A 21,025-nucleotide genomic window follows, 5' to 3' on the forward strand; every position below is an offset into this window, starting at 1 on the left:
TACATAAATAAATATGATATCGTCATTTTGTACTCGCTAACAGAATAAATAAATTAACTAGACACGATTGTACAGAAATGTTTAATAGTAATATATATATTATATAATGATAATAATAATTGTATCATAAAAACAAACAAAAATCTAAGTGTGATGTTTCTTGTTCGGGAGCTTCCGTATAAAAGAAAAAAAAATAATAAAACTTAAAATTATAATATTGTATTATTATATAATAATATAAGTAATAAAATGAACTAAAAAAAAACATACAAACAAATTGAGAGAGCTCTTTATAAGTGTATATATATTATATTTGTTTGTTGGTTGGGGTTGGTGAACATTCAGATTGGTTTTTCCTATTAATTAAAACAATATACATATATATATACACACGTTTTGACCACAAACAAGTGCGCAACAATTATTCGAAGTATTGCGAGTCAGTTAAAACAAACGTGGTCTATGGTGGTATTTTGGCAACAAACGTAATCAAAAGCCAGCGGCGACCTTTAAATTTTATTCATACAAAACAAAAACGGAAAAATAAAATCAAAAGAGAAAGCCGACCTACCGCCCGTCGCTCTGTTCGAGGGCCTTTCGTTGATGTTGTTATTATTCCAAATTATTATTACTGCCGAGATTCTTTTTATTTCTACCAACTCACGAATGTCCATCAATTGAGATTCAAACGATTTTACGTTAAATAATAATAATAACGAATAAAATATATATTATATATAGTATATCATACAAACGTAGGCATTCTAAATCTAAGGTAATTTTTTTTTTGTTTTTTTTTTTTTTGTCATGATATTTTGTTCATATAGTCATAACTTATCAATATATTTAAACAATACATATTTGAAAACTGAGTAGAGGAGCAAGTGAATCGGAGAACGAATAATAATCATATAGGTAATAACAATCAAAATAATAATATAAATAAATAAATGGTGTACAAAAGATTCGGATGCATACAATTCGGGGAGGTTTCAAAGTCCTAAATCGTTAATATACATAAATACCTATAATAATTTAACTATTAAAAAAAAAAATGTTTAGCGGGTCATGGGAGAAGAGTAAATTATGTGTGGGTCGGGTTGGTCGGCTTTTATTATACTTTTTACGCAATATTGAAGACGACACAATGACGTAAGCCAACGAAGACGACAATAGTTAATTAATTATGTAATAAGTATAATATGTGTGTGCGTATTTAATGATTTTTTTCAAAAAAATATTACTGAAATTGTGACCAAGTCTCTTACTCGGTGTTAGAGAGGAGGATGTTAAAATAATCTAGATGGATCTCGTCATCGTGTCGTCAAATATAATATAATATGTATATCAATGGATCTAATAGTATAATATATTTATATTTATATTATTTTATATGGCTGCCTTATTACACATGTATATATTCATGAGTAAAAATTATAGTTAATCGTAATGTATATATGTATATAATAATCTCATAGGATAATATCATTATATTATATATTATAATCAGTACGGGGTGAATCGGTTGTAGCCACTTCGGTACATTGGCTGAAATCAAATATAAAAACAAAACATTGTATTACACAATAATATTATAATATAAATATAGAAGCGTTAAAAATCGTAAGTTCAACGATTTGAGACAATCCATTCACCAGAATAATCTAGGGAGAAATTTAAAAAAAGAACTAATAGAATTTATTGATTTCTTAATTTGTTAAATATTTTTTTTTTTATCGATAAAATGATACTTATCAAGATTATTTTGGTGAAAAAAATATGTTTCCAAGACCATTGAGGCCTGGGAACTGAGTACTACATGGTATAAGTATAATGGATATATTATAAGGAATGATACAATTTTTTTTTGTAACTGTCATCGGAGCAAATCACAGGGGTGCAGAGGGTGCGCTTAGTACCCTGAATTTTTTATTTTTATACTAGCACCCCAAATTTCATGATTATCCTACATAATTATTTTAAATGTTATACAAGTACCTACCATAGGCACAAATCACGTGGGGGGGGGGCTTAGCCTCCCCCGAATATCCTATTAGCCCATCTAAAAATATAGTTTTTTAGTTTTGTGAGATCGAAGCCTCCTCGCTCATATTGATGTTAAAAATGTTGGCACCCCCTGAAGTTCTAATGGATTTGAGCGCCTATGGAACGTACCATTATCATGAGAAAAGATTGGCCTGTCAGACTTCTCAACTATCCACACAGAAATAAGAGATAGGGAGAGGTAATACTTAATGATTAAACTATTTCAAATGAATATTATAAAAAAAACAAGTGTACATGGTAATTACATTTCTAGTATAGTTACAGGAGAACACACATTTAACAAAATCGTTTGTTAAATAAAATATTTTTGAGAACGAAACCAAATCAGAACCAAATGATTAAATTCTATCTACAGAAATTGTCAACAATTCAAATTTTATTTGTTGTCCAAGAGACCTCTAACATGGATGTTTCGCTACAACATCAAACAAATTCTCTATAAATTGCAGTATAAAACCTGAAAAATTCGAAATATAAAATGCATACAAATCTATAGATTATTGATTTAAATCTATTATTTAGTAAGAGATCAATAAATCACGGCTTTGTTTCCTCTGCATTTTTTTGGGTGCTTAGAACCTCCTAATAATTTTGAGTGATTTACGCTAATCCACTAATATTTCTTGATAAAATAGCTAGTTTAAAATCTCGATGTCCACTTATGCCGAGTGATGGGTAATACTGTGATCGGGTCCATAGGCAAATTGACTAAATTTTTTGGGGGAATCAAGTTCCCCTCCTCTTGAGCCATAATATAAGTACTAGTTACTAGATTTTTAACTGGGGGGACTTGACCGAAATTTGAAGGGACTAAGTCCCCAAAAGCCCCTACCTATTTGCGCCAATGATCGGGTCGATTCAAATTTATGGTATTTTTAAAAACATATTACATTGGGAGGATAGGGGTAGTGGTAGCAAACCGAAATGCTCGCATTTGACCTCGTCAAGCTACAGACAACTAAAAATAGACGAACAATCAATCGTTTTAATTAAACACAAGAAACTTTTTTTAATATTACGTAATAATGTCCTCGTTTTTCGCCATCCGTTGTTAGTAACTATATCGGTCGGACACAGAAATGAATCATTTCGCGAAGCACTTAATGGTCCATCAAATGACAGTGATAAAATTAAATTCAACAAACCGTACAGAACGATACTCAATAACATGATATAAAACCAATTAATTTTAATGAAAACATGTTTCACGCGTCCTTAGCTGTGCGATTATATAAATTAAATAACCGTCATTAAATATATCGTCGACACATATTATAGTATACCATTTATTATATTATTAAACTTGATCGTATTTTATGACGTGTACATGATGCACATATCGCAGCAGTTTTTAATTGTTATATGGTGTAGTCCGCCCCCCCCCACCCCCACTAGGACTCATACACCGCTCAGATCTTAAAGGCCAATGGTGTGAAGTATCCCCTGAAATGTATCAAGAAGCTAGACAGGACGAATTCGCATTTTATATAATACATAGGTAAATAAAAATAAATAATAGTTGTCATTTATTATTTTATCGGTATACACTAAACCTATTACAATTACTAAGAATGCACGTTTACGAACTTTACATTTTACACACAGAAAAGTATAATTGCTTTATTAGATATCTATTTTTATTTTGGAACATGTATGGTCGTTTCTGGCACAATCAAATTCAATGACAACCCATCAAATATATAATAATAAAATAATTATATAAATATGTATTTGTATTCTTATATAACTTATGTTTTTAATACTCTTTTTTATGTTTAACATAAAGTTATTTACTTTAGAAAAGTAGATCAGTCGAAAAGGGATTGGTACGATTTTGGTTTGAAAGGGTTTCGGCTTATATCATAGGATGTAATGTAACGTAAACAGCAAAGTTCGTTTTCTCGAAATATTATTTTGCTCAAAAATTAAATGATGAATACATTTTTTTTTTAATTCGGAGAAAATATTTAAAATTATTCAGAGAACGTCTGATTATAGTGTAAGAAATCCCTACTGTTTTGGACAAATAAGTTATCTTTAGTGACAAGAACAATTTGTTTTTTTTTTTTTTTTTTAAGCTTCGACAACTGAGGCCATTAGCTGTTGTGGTACTGTAGGGGGGAACACGTGTGTGTTTTTGTTTGGCAGAATTTCTATTGGGCACCCGTAGGTTTCTGCCATGCCCGGTTGGGAGATGGCGGCACTTGTTCTCCGGTCACCACGACTTGTCCGGAGAAAAATGCCGCCCGGTGGCCGAGAATCGAACCGCGAACGGCTGCGTCGCAGCGGACGCGTCAGACCACTCGGTCACCTCGTCCCCCATTTGTTTTTTATGTGCCTATATTTGGTTAATTCTTGTAAGTAAAATAATGAATAACAATAATAAAATGTTTTAACTTCTGAAAACGTCATGTACACGATTTTCTTTTATAGGATTATGAATCGTTTCTTAAACGGAAAATATTTGAAATACACAGATAGTATTATAATAATATTATTATTACACACAGTTACTATAGTATATTATATTATGGCTATGACGCGGAAGTTTCGAATGCCGAAAAACCGGTCGAGTGGTGAACAATTTGGGAACGAACGCCAAGCAAAAATTTCACGTTAATAATTTATTAACGTAATACTATATTGCAATATATATATCCATGTATGTTCATAAAATAATAATATACTGACCCCGTATCCAGTGACTGGACCGATACCGTGACTAGCTAAGTATGATTCTGCGGTGTATTCACGCCCAGTATATCTAAAAACGCATTCGTTAAAAACAAAATAATACAAAATTAGTTATTGATTAACACGCAAGCAATAAGTATAGGTGTATGGTTTATATAGTCAAATGTAGGTTTATGACTTTTAAACAATACGTAATGGGTTGGTACCTACTATTTTTAATTAAACAATCCTAACCTAACAATAATAATCAAAATTATAAAATCAAAAACAAAAGAAATAATTAATATTTTCTTGGAAGTGACTTCCCACCCTTAAATTATAATTGTAATAAACGAAAATATGATATCAGTTGAAAAAATAATCAACCAATTGGAATAAAACAAAACAAACAAATAATATGTATAACTGCAAACCAAAAACTCACACAACACGTAAAAATGAGGAAGTTACATTGAACGAAAGGACTACACAAAACATAAATAAAAATATTGTATCTAAAAACGAACAAATAAAATATATAAATTATACAAGCTATACAAAGCCAAAATACAGAACGAATGAACACAAATTAAAAAGCTTTTAGGTTTTACACTACGGTACAAGAAAATTATGTACTTGCATGCAAATTTATTTTACTCATCACTAACTAAATAAATATACAATTTCATCGTCGTGATCAGTTAAACGTTTCTATATACATTTATACTATATAATGTATGGATCATTACATTTATTTATATATAATGCATGTAAGACATATTTCGTTATCATTCGAAAACATACATACATGCATTGTATACAACGTTATTAGTAACTTCTTACTTATTGGCTATTCCCCATTAAAAATAATGATATGAGAACATAATTGTAGAGCACTAAGTACTATAATATTTCATACGAATAAAAATTAATAATTACTATTACGTACACACATTGTCGCAATATTACTAAATTATCGTAAAATATTCTGTTTATTTTGGGATATGAGAGCATAATTTTTTAACAACATTTATTAAAAATTGTATTTTTCTATTGAGCGATGATGGTTTTATATATTTTCGCACTCTAGAGTTGAATAAATAATGTAATTCGCGTTTAAGACGAAAGCAGCTCAAATTTGAAATTAATTATAAACGCGTACAGTTACTACTAAACAGCGAAATCATTCGGGAAGAACAAAGACGTGCGAGCACGCTATCGATGATAAGTCAGTATATACATTTTTGATTAAAAAATAATATATACCTCACAGCTTATCCAACGCTAAAAACATTGATAAATTAAAAAAAATATTTTTTTTTAATAAAAATTAGTATAGCCATAAATGAATTAACTTATATAACGGTTTTTAATTGTTTAACTTTATGGTGGTTTCAGGCAGGTTTTAATGGAACTTGTCCGCGCGGAAATGGAAATGGCGACGAATGAAGAACGGATGTCAATGCCGACCACTATCGTCGAATGCAGTGTTATACGGGTAAATCGAATCAAAAACCTATAATATTGTAGCACATGTAATATGTTAAAAAAGGAGACGTGTGAATTACGGGTTTATTGTCGCCAGTCGGGTGTATACATCGACATAAAGTGTCAAATGAAAGTTTCCTATATATTATACATTTATGATATATGATGCATCCGTTGTCAAATTCACGTATGTTCTATTGTTATGCGTGAGCGACGAATATCTGTTGATACAATTTTTCACTATAATATAATAATCCGATAGCAAATACGATAACAGATACTCTCCACCGTTGAAAATAATATGACGAAGTAGTATTTTGACGGAATATGCCCGCGATCTAACGGATATAATATATTAACAATGTAATATAGACGACGTCGAAATACCGACACGATCGCAACAACAACAGTTTGTCCAGCAGTGTATAGTATATAATATATATGCTCATACAATTTTTTATGTTCTCAAATTACCAGCAGCGTGTTGCATTCGGTTTCAGCGAGAGTGGTCGAAAATACGATCGCGAAATAAATCCGACAGATAGCTTTTTTTATCCCCCCCCAACGACATCAAAAAATTACAAAAACCCGAAATTAAAAAGAAACGCGATCCGCATAAAACGTGTGCCTGTCTAAATGAATTAAACTCGACTGAGCGCAGTTACAAAAAAAAAAAATAGGGAGTACGGAAAATTGTTGGACACTGTGTGTGCTGCGATAGCCCACATTTAGGGTAGATAGCGATTTAACGTTATGTATTTTCATAAGCAGAGTGAATTTTTAAAGTATTTTAATTATTTTTAAAATATTCTATAATATGTCTGGATATTCGATACTTTATTCGTTTATAGACTGAAAATAGCCGTTTTTTTTTTTTGGACATGGTGTCAAAAGAATGTATGTATTTTTTGATGTCAACACAAAATGACAACAAAAGATAAATATATTATACTAAAATGTAATAGGTTTCATAATTTATTTGTCAACACCGAGCATTTGGATAGGTATATACTAATATAATATTTAACAATATATTAAACGGGAAAAAATGTCAGGGAGCAATAGCTGTCCCTCCTTCCTAAAATATGCCCCTGGCAGACGGTCAACAATAATTTATGTTTCCAACTATTCGATACGATGTACAACATACAGAGGCGTGTTCAGGAATGTGCCTGGAGGGAGAACATATTTTTTAAACAGATCTTAAGTTTGAAAGTAGGTAATTGTACATATATAAATTATGTAATATAGTACAAATACTATATGCTATATGTCATGTATACTATGTACATATTTATATTAAATAAATATTATATCATAGAAGTTCAATGATGTCTAGGATAAATCATAGATGATCGGTGTAAACAGAATAAAAAACTAATTTCAAATTGTATATATAAAATCTAATCACATACAGCTAAAATCATAGTGTTATTCAAATATTCAACGATGGGGGGGGGGGGAGTCCAACTCCAATCTTCATGAACTACTCCTGCTTGAGTATCCTCATGAAGACATAATAATTTCAAAAACCTTATTTTCCTAAATATAAATTATAATTATTATATAACATAAAATTTATGAGCTACCGATTAAATGATCATGACGACGGTCGTGCAATGTGTGTTTGGTGAAATAATAATAATAATAATATCATCGTATTATGTAGTTAAAACTTATAAGGGGCACATAATTTTATCATCATTGTCATCATGATGTAGTTAATTATCAGTTTATCACTCTCACCCAGCTGGCAACGCCGTGTACGTAGCAGCGGCGGCGGCCGCCGGGTTGGCCATCTGATTGTTGGCGGCTGCAGCCGCCGCGTTGTACGCTCTGGCCGCTGCGGCCGTGTACGTGGCGGCGGCAACGTAGGACGCTTGTTGCGCTTGGGCCACCGCTGCGGCGGACGACAACGCTGGAGTCCCTTGGGCTGCGGCTGCGGCCTTAAGTAGAGGCGACGCGGCTGCTGCTGCGGCAGCTACCTGTTTTTGGAACGATTAGTAAAACAAAAATTCGTTACATATACAAAAAAAATGCAGGCACATTATCACACGTGGACGCGTTATACCGGAATCAATCAAGCATTATATTATTATTATTATTATATTATTCTTGTTGTTGTATATATATATATATAGTATAGTATACAAATATTTAATTTACTTATTTAAGTGAAAAACAAATATACAACGATTACATATACATAATAATATATAATATATATATATAACGTTAAGTAATATTATTGCTTTTATGACGTTAAGTTGCGCTTTTCCATTATTATTTATTACTTATACAGGATAAGTTTCACCCCTAAACCACAGATACCAGCGTCAAAAAAAGAAAAATACAAATTAAATAAATTCCGCCTATAAGTATATATATATATAATATTTAATATTTATCAACACAAAATTGGACAAGAATTGAATATAGGTAATATGCATGTCATAATAATTTTGAAAATACATACATTTTTAAAACAAAACAATATTAATTCAATAATATAAATTTACCGCGATGCAATAACAGTTACATACACTATAGGCAAGTTAATAAATTAGTGAGAATATGTATTAAAAAGTAGAAAATCACGAGGTGTAAGCCACACTGTATAATAATATATCAGTGTATATAGTATAACAATAATAATATATAATAATAGAGCGGTGGAAATGTATACATTTATAACTTGCCCAGTACAGTGTAGTCGAATTTATTATAATAACCTCTAAATACTTGTGATATTAGAGATGTAAGATAATAATGTACGGTTTCGGTTAATCAAGACGAAAAAAAAAATCAAAAATAAATAAAATGAATGTCCACAATCGGGCACCTCATCTACATTTAAATGTATATTATGTATGCGAAATGCCTCAATATATAGAAATTGACGAAGTCCGTGCGTTAAAACAATACATATACCATATTTCATTAATGACTATGAATTATGTTATAATTCCTACGGTTAGAGTAAACGGAACAAAATGGAAGAAAACAGAAAAAAAATAGAAACAATAATAATAAATTCGTACAGATATATTCATAGATTTATAATATTATGAATAAAAATTATTTGAAAACCGTCTAAAATATATATATATAATATGTGGATACACACAAAAAAAATTTAAAAAAAACCACTATGAACCATTTCACATGCAACAGTTAGCTGTACGTCAGCTAATATGTGGCATATCACCCTAAAATGTTCCGTTTAATAATATTATGATAGATAGCAGTACATTTCTAGCAACACAAATAAATGATAAGACACATAATTATACATATATATATATATATACAAATATATATATAAATATAAGTATATTTTCAACAAAGGCTAGTATAGTATATTAAGATGTATTATTATATATTATTATAATGCCCAAATTTGAAAGTTTTATTTTCTCAGTGAAACGCTACAAGCATAGCTTTTCGTCTACATATTTCCCCAACAAAACAGCCAATACACAATATATATATATATGTAAGGAGAAAGAAATAACAGGCAACCCAAAAAAAAATAAAAAATAAAAAATAAAAATACAATATACATATACACATAATAATAATAATATTAAGTGTACGTATATATTTGATGTAGGTACATATTTAGGTTATAAAAAACGACTAATACTCAACAAATTTGTTTTCCTTGTATACAAATATAGATACGATAAAAAAATTTGTTAAACATACTATATAATTCAACCTGTATAATAGTTAGCAAGTGAGTTTGTGCTCGTATATATATATTTTTTTTGTCACATGCAATTTTTTTTATTATTATTTTTTACTTTTTTTTAATAATAGGCCATTTCAATGTATAAAAAATGTCACAAACGATTCCGCCACCGAAAAATAAATAAATAAACACTAAATATGTTGCACAGTCTTATACCAATCAAAGTCTAACATAGAAATTAAATACTCAACTGATGCCATTTACCACTTCGGGGTAGCGACACATTTCCACATTAATCGTGTTGTTTGAATTATTTATGAATATCATTTTTCACCCTTTCACTCTATAGACTAACAATATATTAGTGTAAACATTTAAAGGTGTACTACACATATACATCATATTACGTCGTATTTAAACATAACTAAGTAAATGTATTGGTAAACGGGAGTGTATATTATAATAGTGCTTGCTATTATGGTTGTTCACATAATATTATATTATGTACTTCAATAAATTGCCGAAATAAGACAAAATGATCAAAACCATAAAATACCCATCGCTATATAGTATATATAACCTATAAATATAACACGTATGTACTATGTGTGTGTGTGTGTGTGTGTGTCATAAATGTTCATAAATGCTATTGATTCTAAAATCAGGCAACAAATGCCTAATGATCTAAAAAAATAAAAATAAAAATCACAGGAATCAAAGACTGTGCAAAAATTCAAATATATGTAACGTAGTGTTAATAATAAATAATGATTAGCGCTCTATATATGTAACCGATTAGTACAAACTTTCAGGAAAATTCCGAATAACAGAATTTGGTGTTAATAAAATTAATACAATATAGGTATGTACAAATATTACTTTGTAACCGCATAATATAATAAAATATAAAATATTGATCAAGACACTGATTTCTCAGTGCATCTACATTATAGAAGCGGTGATGTCAAGAAAAAAAGGCCGGCCATGCCATTCGTCATGTTTTTTTTCGTATATAAAACTCACGTCATATTTCCCTTTTCCAGCCTTTGTAATCCGTTACACATAAGATTTTTTCTAAAACGAATTTCAAGAATGACGATTGGAATGAATTGAGCAAATTGTTCATGTTCAAATATAGAATAGGAACGCAAATTGTTTTTTTTTAATATTGTAATTTAATGCAATTAAAAATAAAAAGAGAGATGAAGAATAAGAACATTGTATAGGATAGGAATAGTTTGTGATTATACTATATGAATCGTCATTTACCTCATTGACTGCTCCTGCCTGAAAAAAAATACCAACACCAGTTCAACTAATTCTCAATTCATTTATTGGGTCACCTTTTCATAATCAATCAATATAATACGCTTTAAAACACAGTTTTGACACTTAACACGTTATTATTTGTGAGTTCTTAACCAATCACACTAGAATATAAATCGAATTAAAACAAATAAAAATAATTGTTTTACGAAGTGGAGCGAGAAACCCGGCAAGCTTAAATAAAACATTGTATAACCACCCATTTTTTTCGACTCGTAACTCGTAAGTATAAATTATAATGTATTATATACATTTAACATGGCAGGTACTTATAGTGTTTTTTGTAAAATATTTAAAAATTCATTAATGATCAATATAAAATATAGAAAAAATAAATAATACAAAAATATTACCTGTAACCTGTAGTTATTGTCTGCAGCTTGGGCTGCCAGGAATGGATCATAGTATACTCCACTGAAACACATTTTACTGGTGGTAAGAATGAAAAGCCGTAAACATTGTTTACAGTTTTTCTCGATATTTTTCAATTTTAATATGTATACTAATAAGTAATTTATAAATTATAATAACATAATTCAAATAAATATCAATATTTATAAATTGTTCATTTTCGTATTTTGTACATTTGATTATAATTTTTTATAACGTTATTGTATTTGATTTTAAGCATTTCAATATGACTAAATGGTTAAAAAAAATATTTGAAAACTTATAGATAAGTGTATTACATTACAACGTAATAAATTTATATTTTTATCACTTTTGAAAACTTTAAATTATTTTCACTAAGTCATAATAAATATATAAGTCTGATTTGTTTTAAATATTATGATTATTATACTTTATTATGTTATTATAATGATTCCTAATCTCATCATGACGATGTTTTTCCTATGTTTTGTTGTTATTATGTATATTGTCTTAGTTATTCTATTTACTGTTCATGTTAAATAAGTATAGATTGTAAATTTTACTTCCAATAAAAAAATTATAACTATAGTTCTCACTTTGATATTCAAGTATAAGATAATTATAATAATACATTTTTAGAAATGTATTTATTTACAACAAAAAAAAGTCAACAAAGAATTTATAATTTAAAATTATTTAGATTAAATAAGAAAATTTAGTTAATGTAAAATGAGTAAGTAATTTTACTCTCCCTGTTCATAACTTTGTCAAATAATAATGCATTTTTAATACGTTTATTCGTTATTTAATTTATGGATACATACATTTTCAGGATATATATATATTTTTTTTAATAATGAATTAAAACTATGTTCGTCACAAATGGGTTCATATAGTTGCTGGACATAATATAATATTTACTATTTAGACTTATTATATTAATATAATTCTACATAATTGTGTATAATACTATATTAATATATCAAAAAATTAATTTAAGCATTATATTATATTTAAAAAGGTCGATATTAAACCGGTTTCACAGTATAGGACGAGAATTTAAAATTTAAGAATTTTTTTTTATGTTCATGTGTGTGCAACGTTATTTGAAACCAAAATGACTACAAGTATAGTGTATACTGAGTATAAACATATTATTATAATCCTATGCCTAACTGGTTATCTGAAATATCTGTGTATTTTCATAACTTGCAAAACCAGTTATTTCGAATGCAATTCAACTACGATGATCGTTGAAAAAGACCTAATCGATGGTATTGTAATACAAAATGAAATTGAATTAGGTTATTCAAAATTTATTGCATTCGGATAATCGGATAGTTCACAGAAATAGTAAATATAAATAAAAAATTCTTAATGCTATCAATATTTTAAGATTAAAACCACTATGTCTCAAATCAATATACAACGAATCATATTAGTTAAGACTCAGGGAATAATCAAATTTGGCATGTATTTTTCTGCATGTGACTATGTGAGCACACTTTTTGATTAATATTCAATAAAAAATGAAATGATTATGTATTTATGTTAATATATTACATACTAGCAGGTAACAAAATATCCTTAACCGAAAAAGGAAATGTAAAACAGACAAATTCGTTTAATATCGCACAAATATAATAAATAATTATTATTGTTCGGAGATAACTCTATATTACTAGTGTATTAAGTGTAGAAAACGTACTAAAATGGAATTCAACACTATAACGCGTAATAAATAAAATTATTTCTAGCATGGAAATACGCAGATGATGGTTCGTTTTTATCATTCACAATGATTATAATGAGGTATAACGAAACGCATTGTAATGATGCAATAGACGGCGGAGATTAATCGACAGATTATACTTATGTCTTATAGTAGGCATGCCATAATAAGATCTAAACATAATTTAATAAATACGATAAGCATATTTTATGTTAGTTTTTAAATTCTTACACAAAGACTTGAAAAAAGGAATCACTCAACACCACACTTTCGTCCAAGAAATGCTCCCATGATAAGTTACGGTGTCATTTTCATTCGAGACAACTGGGAAGATTCTCAAGCATAGTTTGTACAGCTAACAAACGGCTTTTGATAATTTAGGAGTGAGGGGTGGTAGCAACGATTATAGACGAAAGGCTTTATCTTCTACCGTTACCGTTTGCATGGATTGAATCGTTTGAGGTGGGAATGAATAATATGGATTGTGACATAATATAAGGTTAACTTAAGGTTAAACTAAGTGAAATGATAAAATATGAAATTAAAATCCCAGAAAATCGGCGGGAGCATGTTGAACAGTATTTATCTAGAAGATGGGCGGATATAAATTATACACAGGGTCCAAGACAATTAAAATATCTATAGTACAAAGGTGGACGATTGTAACTGCAAGAGACGAAGTCACATTTTAATTACTCAGTAATTATCGTAATAAAATATTTTGTATTTTTTTCAAAGTCACTGATAATTATACACAATAATTTAATATTAATGTTTTTTATTATTTTGTAACCAATTTTTAAAAATGAAAATTTCATGTTCAAATTAGTAAGGTAACTTGTTCATTGTATTTTTTATTTTTCCAGCTCTAAAACTATTAAATTATTCAATCAAATAACGTTGAACTAAAAAAGTGAACCACCGATGAGAAACAGGAGGGGGAGGTGCATTAAACGTATAAGGGTTTTAAGACGTGCGATGTGTAGGTTTGAATTATTTGAACACTTGGAGTATAAATTTCGCTTAAAAGACTGTAAGTTAGGGCCACCGCGGTCCGGTTATTTTAATCCATCTGCAGTTAACGCGTTATAGTAATATAAAAAAGTTCGGGCTGCTACAAAGTTGACGATCCAAAGGTTTTTAAATCGCCGGAAATTAACGTATTATTAAAAGAAATGTAATAAACGTAGGAATGTTTTTGTACTCACGGGGCGTAAGTACCGGGAGCTGAGTTGATGGCTTGCAACGGGTTGGGCGTGACGGCAATGCTGGTCGCCGGCAGTCTGGCGGTGTTGAATCCTGGATTGCCAACCGACGGGAACCCGCCGTTGGAAGCGGCGGCCACTGCAGCCATCGCGGCCGCGTTCCTGACGGCGTTCGCGGCCGCTACGGCTCGTCCACGTTGTATAGCTGCCCCTCTAAGTGCTGCTGCGGCGGCTGATGAAATAGAAAAAAATACCGCGTGTGCGCGATGACGTTATAATTAGAATAATGGTTTTTTACAGTTTTCCGAATGTTTCCCTGTTCCCGCGCCCAATTAAAAGCGTTCTTACATTATTATGATATAGGTAAGGGCAATTTATCGAGCAAGCTCACCACGTTTACGACACGATCTTATCTTAAACTACTATAAATTCGTCACATAAATTTGTCTAAATATTGTCTCAAAACAATTTATCTAGGTATTTAAATTTACAATTTTTTTTGTAACACGTGATTTTACTTTTAGATTACCTTCTAAAAAATCTTAAAATACTATTCTGCGTAAAAACGTCTTATCTTATCTATGTAGTGGGGGTCTGCGAGAACAAATATTGCACAGACATCCTCTAATGACCAGGGCTCATAACTTCTAACACTTGAATTTTTTTGTTTCTTTTTTGATAGAGATCTAGGTCTAGAGATGCTTGTGTAAACTCTATACATTTCTTTTAGAAAACCAAGTAGCTAAATACAAAGTTGTATGTTGCTTTTTTTGTGTCCATTTCAGAACCATATAGCCTTCAAAACTTTTGAGTACCATGAAACAATATAAATCTGATGTAATATTATACGATTTTTTTTACTTATTTAATATTTTATTTTGTATATTTAAGCACTCGCATATGTATGTTTTTAAGAGCATATATTATTGAGCTTATAACAAACTTTTTCAGAGCGATGAGTTATGAGCCCCACTGATGACCCCGAATATTCGAAAATTTAGATTGTTCAGTCTCTCCTACGTAGTGATACGAACTTTTCCCCCTAAAAACAAGTACTTCTTTTTTTATACAAATTTCTGACCATATATATTTTTTTGAGAGTATAGATAATAATGTTATCAAACTTAAAACAAATTTTTCAGACTGATACTTATGTATGTTCTTACATACTATTACGAAAAATCCTCCTGTCACATTTAACTTCATTAGTTAAAAGTTAAATTGAATCATCTATTACGAAATGTAATGGTAAGAACATTAGCTGTGTTCCTATGTCAGATTTTTACGATAGTTAAGTTTTTAAGCAAAGCTACTAACATTTTTAGATTATACGCACGCAATACTTGCAAAAAAATCGAACTACCGTAAAAACCGGTATACGAACACAGGTTATGTTCTTATCATTAAGTTTCACTGTAATTTTTAAACTAACGAAACTAAACGATAACTGCTGATGGTGATTTTGGCATGAATACATCACTTATAAGACGGAGAAAACCAATGCGTGGTTTTGGAGTCTTCTAAGCTAATCTATAGAATAAATATGATTTTGTACCGCCATAACTATAATAGAATTCTAAGTATTTATTAAATACTGCCTTTAAATTAGGTGTATGTACTTAAAAATTCTGAAAATCAAAATAAATACAAAATTTAAACATTAAAACGAGGTGAGATGCTCAAAAAATTGCCTTGTACCTATATATTGTTATTATTTATTATTATTTTTTATTCATATAGAATATGTTTACATGCTAAAATAAATTTGTACATAATATTATATTTGTATAGAATATAATGCTACTTCAAACTCGATTTTAAACACGCTTCTTGCAATATTAATAATAATTTCTTCAGCTAAATTTTGTCGACGTATTTAATAATTGAGTAGTGAGTATAGATAATGCAATGAGATTTTAACGTTAAAATAGAGAAAATTTACTTCAGTTTTTCCCGCGGTGTACATATATATGTATATTATACTGTACACGTTAATAAAAAATCGTATATCATGCTGTTTAATCTAAAACTCTAAATTAGCAATTTCATTTTTAGGAGACTCTAAATGTACAATCAGTAATAAACACTATTTATCTAAATGTTAGTTAGATCATGCACATATAACTACGTTTAATTTTTACATTGCACTGGCAGTTTACTTACCCTCAGGCCACTGAACACAAACTGCAAACCACAATAAGAACAAACCAAATGTTAGCCAATACATAATTAATTTACCATACATACAATATTATACATAAAATGTAGTGCAACTACTTAAAGCGTAATTTTAAAAAAGTATACAAAAGCATGTGTTCAAAAAGTTCCCAAACAACCAATTGTAATTTGTGAAACTACTATAGGTATATTTAATACCTGCTTATAAGATGTTCGTATTTATGGTTTAGTGACCTTTTAGTTAATTGTGTAATTAAATATAGGTAAAAGCAGCGGCGCACCTGTGGAAAGCCAAAGTATAGCATTTGCCACCTCGCCCCCCGAGAAGGTTTGTTTAGCATAATTCACATTTATTTTGGATTTTTAATGATTTTAAAATGAGATATTTAATAATTTGGCACCCTCTCCCGAAAATGTTTCATAGGTACGCCACTGATTATACAAGTTAAAAGAAGCACAATTAATTTGACCTAACATAAAATAAAACCGAGAAGTGTCAAAAATAATAAAATGGTCGTATAAAATATCATGCTCCTTATACAATGCAAATCAATGCCTAAGTAAAACAATATTTAAGCATGAAATACGTTAAAATAGGGTCTATGTTTTGGAAACATGCACTAATTTTCGCAAACAGTTTCTCACCAAGGTTCGGCAATACTCCGTTTCTAGAGAGTAATACTATTGAAATCAACCAAAACACATAACAAAATGTAAATACCATATTGATAAACTATATATGAATCATATACCTTGGAAGTTATAAATCCCAAGATCACACTATTATCTACCTTATAGAGACAAACTAAACACGGTACATATACTTAAAGAAAAACACCTACATAATATTATCTAAAGCCATTATACGTGGTTTGAATTCTCAACTCGAGACACGATCCAATAATATTTTATGTATTTGTAATTAGAATTTCAACATATGTTTATTATTTCTATTAGCATTGAAAAAATTATCAAATATATTATTGCCAAATGCCCAAATGAATATGTTTATAAGCAAACAATAGTGAAGAAAGCCATTTTATAGTGAGTACTTTATGTACATAATATTGATCTATATATTATGATTTGATGTGTATAATAACCCTATATATATAACTATATATATGCTTATAATAAAAGTATATTATTTATAATATAGATACTCGCCACAACATAAATTATAAATACAAATTGAACAAAAAAAATACTAACCATTTGGTAATTGCAAAGGAGCAGCTACTTTTTTAGTCTGCACTCTAGCTGTTGCATTGTTCACCTAAAATTTTAAAAAGAAATTCAAATATTTTAAATATTTATGAAGTACCTAAATAATAAATAAAATACATACTTTAATACAGATTAATAACTTAAATTTATAATAATATTACAATACGACAAATTTAACTTAAAACTATATTACATACACGTTATACGACAATGAAATTGAAATTTAGTAAATTACAACAAAAAAATGTTTAATAAAAGCAGATTATATTTTCAAAATTTCAATTTCATTATTAACAAATTTGTCGGACATCATATATATTTATACATAATTAACGCCGAAAACGTTATTTTCGTATAGTACATATTATATAGTATATGAAATCGTGACTAGTCTACAGCATACTTACTCGTCGTCAACGACATAATAAAATCGGTATATTCGTCCCAGGGTAGTGGAGCATCTGGATAAATTCACCCGATCAGCAAAGAAATGTCAAATAATCTGACACTTTGAAACACAGAAAAGAAACGCTTGACACGAGACCTCTAAACCACGCTTGTAACCTACAATCAATACTAGCCTTCGGAAACACGTAATAGTCAGAATATGTTGTAGAATGTGAAAGTGTATAAATAAAAGTATAGGGATTTTATTATTTTTATTTGTTGTTTTTCGACATTACGTCTTAAGTAGGAACGATGAAGTGTTTGTAATCAAGGAACTAGACACATTGAAAGAGGAGTAAGACAAGAGAAAATTTATTTTACAGCCAGGCCCATATAGTCGTGACTGAAGCATCATGCAAATTATCATTCAATTACAATCGAGCATCTTGATACATGGAAGGATTTACAACAATATTTTATCATTGCAAAATTCAAGAATAACAATATGCAACATATTTTCCTTTCAAATTAACTACGCTAAAAAAAGTAAAATTACCTAAAACAAAAATATGATCGAATAATGCTGGTGGTAATATAACAAATCACTATAATAAAAGTATCCATACTTCAGAGTCGAACATTCACAAACTGAGTGCCAACAAAATAAACTGTGAGACCTTTCAAAGAAAATAATTCAGAAGTTTGAAGCTTCAGAATAATCTACCTAACAAATAACAAATAACAAATATTCGTTCACACACATCTCAGTCCCAAAACAAATAAAACATTTTCTTTTCATTTTTCGCATGCACATTTTCATTAAAATTTCTACAGATATTTCAGGTTAATAAAAATAATAGTAGTAATGAACATCCTAGTAAAATATGAATAGTAAGAATTACTTAAATTTGACATAACTTTGCTGAAAAAATTTTCATTTGGACGAATTTAACATTTAATGACAACTTTTTTGCATTGGATTATGTAAATGAAATACATGGTGGTCATAGAATTTAAATACGCATCGTATATTTTTTAACCTATTGTATAAATCCTTCCTAACTATCACCATCTAACCAACAATAGCAATTTAACTGTGGCCAAGATTAGGTCAAACATTACAATATAGTTTGGACAGTAGAAGACACGCGACAGTAATTTCTATGCTGATTTTTGTCAATAAATTAGTGGTTACTTAATTTTAGCATCAGTATTCAATATAAAATTATTAGCCAAATGTTAAACAATATACAAGTGATACATACAGTGTATGTAGTAATAGGCATGTTTCAAAGCTATAAACCTAATTAGTAAAATGATAAATACATAGTAAATATAAAAAAGATCATGATCTGCATACAAGTTACATGAATATTAATGAAGTATTTTGAAAATAAAATATTAACAATAAAATATTTTTCATTTAAAAAATTAAGTTTAAAATAGTACCTATTATATGATTTATTATAAAAATAAAAATATTCGTATAAAATATTAGGTACAAAGATTATTTCCTAACTTATGTAAATTGATTAAAATGGCATAGCCAACATGAATGAAACTAGATCATTTTTTCATTAAATAAAAAATGCCATTAATCCCAGAATTCCATCATTCATGTACCATCAGTCGTTATAGGAAATAAGAAGACAAAATGTCTTTAAGACCATGTATAGTTAGGTATCAAACTGATGGATATTTTTTAAATTATACAAATATTTTTTATGATTCAGGAAAGTATTGAAAACATCAAGCGCTAAAAAAATAATAATAATAATAGATAATAATAGTAATAATGATAATAGTAATAATAATAATAGATAATAATAATAATAATGATTTAGATTTTTACAATGGTTTAAAAACAATTAAGTTTCTACGTCGTGATTAGTCTTACTATGTAATAAGTGTAAACATATAAATTATAAGTAAAAATATAAGTATATATATATATATATATAAATAGCATAAATATTTGCATGCAAACCTCTATTTTTCTGCCTTCAACAACTGTTCCGTGAAGATGTTCGCGAGCCTCATCAGCGTCAGCGCTATTCCCAAACGTTACAAAACCGAATCCCTGCATGCAACACACACAACAAAACACATGCAAATAAACAAACTCAACAGAAAATAAATTGTTTTATTATTATTACTAAGTATTAAATTGAATTTTATATATTTTTAAAATGTTTTTAATCTTATTCTTGTAGAATTGAAATAAAAATTATTTAGTTAAATTTGTTTGGGGAAAGCGAACATTGACGTTCACAGTTAACACTATACAATAATAAAAAAATAAAATAGTACAGTAAATGCTAAGTTAGTCCAGCATTCATTATGTATAGCGTTTCACAAGAAAGTGGAACTTTTAAGCGGTATACATTTTTATTAGCGTTATTGTGCTATTAATTACGTGTCAATGATAAACTAGTGTTAAGTAAAAACATAAAATATTGCGCTACTTATAGCGTTGTGTGAATGCTCCCAAAAATTGTCCGTTTTGGATATGGAAAAATATGTAAAGAGAAGGATTTATTATTCAAATCTCATGGTATAATAATAATTTTCAATAGACATTTTTAGTTAACTTATACATATTATTAAAAAATATAATTTGGGTGATAAATTGTATAGAATATAAATACAAATACAAACATATTTAAGTTCATATTA

The 21,025-nt window shown here is 29.0% G+C and overlaps 1 protein-coding gene across 13 annotated transcripts in view; it reads right to left on the bottom strand.

The window, feature by feature from the left end:
* Positions 1-256: 256 nt before the first annotated feature.
* The window catches only part of LOC111030017 (RNA binding protein fox-1 homolog 2-like), a 38,764-nt gene continuing 17,995 nt past the window's right edge, over positions 257-21,025 (bottom strand). For 2 of the 13 annotated variants that reach the window (XM_022309320.1, XM_022309309.1), the window contains 10 exons: positions 20,337-20,429; positions 17,948-18,011; positions 17,381-17,416; positions 16,721-16,741; positions 14,561-14,789; positions 11,602-11,677; positions 11,192-11,209; positions 7,975-8,213; positions 4,759-4,831; positions 257-1,548 (listed from right to left, as the gene is read on the bottom strand). In XM_022309320.1, coding sequence (XP_022165012.1) covers positions 1,507-1,548; positions 4,759-4,831; positions 7,975-8,213; positions 11,192-11,209; positions 11,602-11,677; positions 14,561-14,789; positions 16,721-16,741; positions 17,381-17,416; positions 17,948-18,011; positions 20,337-20,429 — 891 coding nt within the window. In that variant the 3' untranslated portion in view covers positions 257-1,506. The remainder of the gene's footprint in view (positions 1,549-4,758; positions 4,832-7,974; positions 8,214-11,191; positions 11,210-11,601; positions 11,678-14,560; positions 14,790-16,720; positions 16,742-17,380; positions 17,417-17,947; positions 18,012-20,336; positions 20,430-21,025) is intronic. The other 11 variants (XM_022309321.1, XM_022309316.1, XM_022309310.1 and 8 more) reach the window with 10 other exon arrangements.

Source organism: Myzus persicae, unplaced genomic scaffold, assembly GCF_001856785.1.
Source record: "Myzus persicae strain clone G006 unplaced genomic scaffold, MPER_G0061.0, whole genome shotgun sequence".
In the NCBI taxonomy this organism is placed as follows: Eukaryota; Metazoa; Arthropoda; class Insecta; order Hemiptera; family Aphididae; genus Myzus; species Myzus persicae.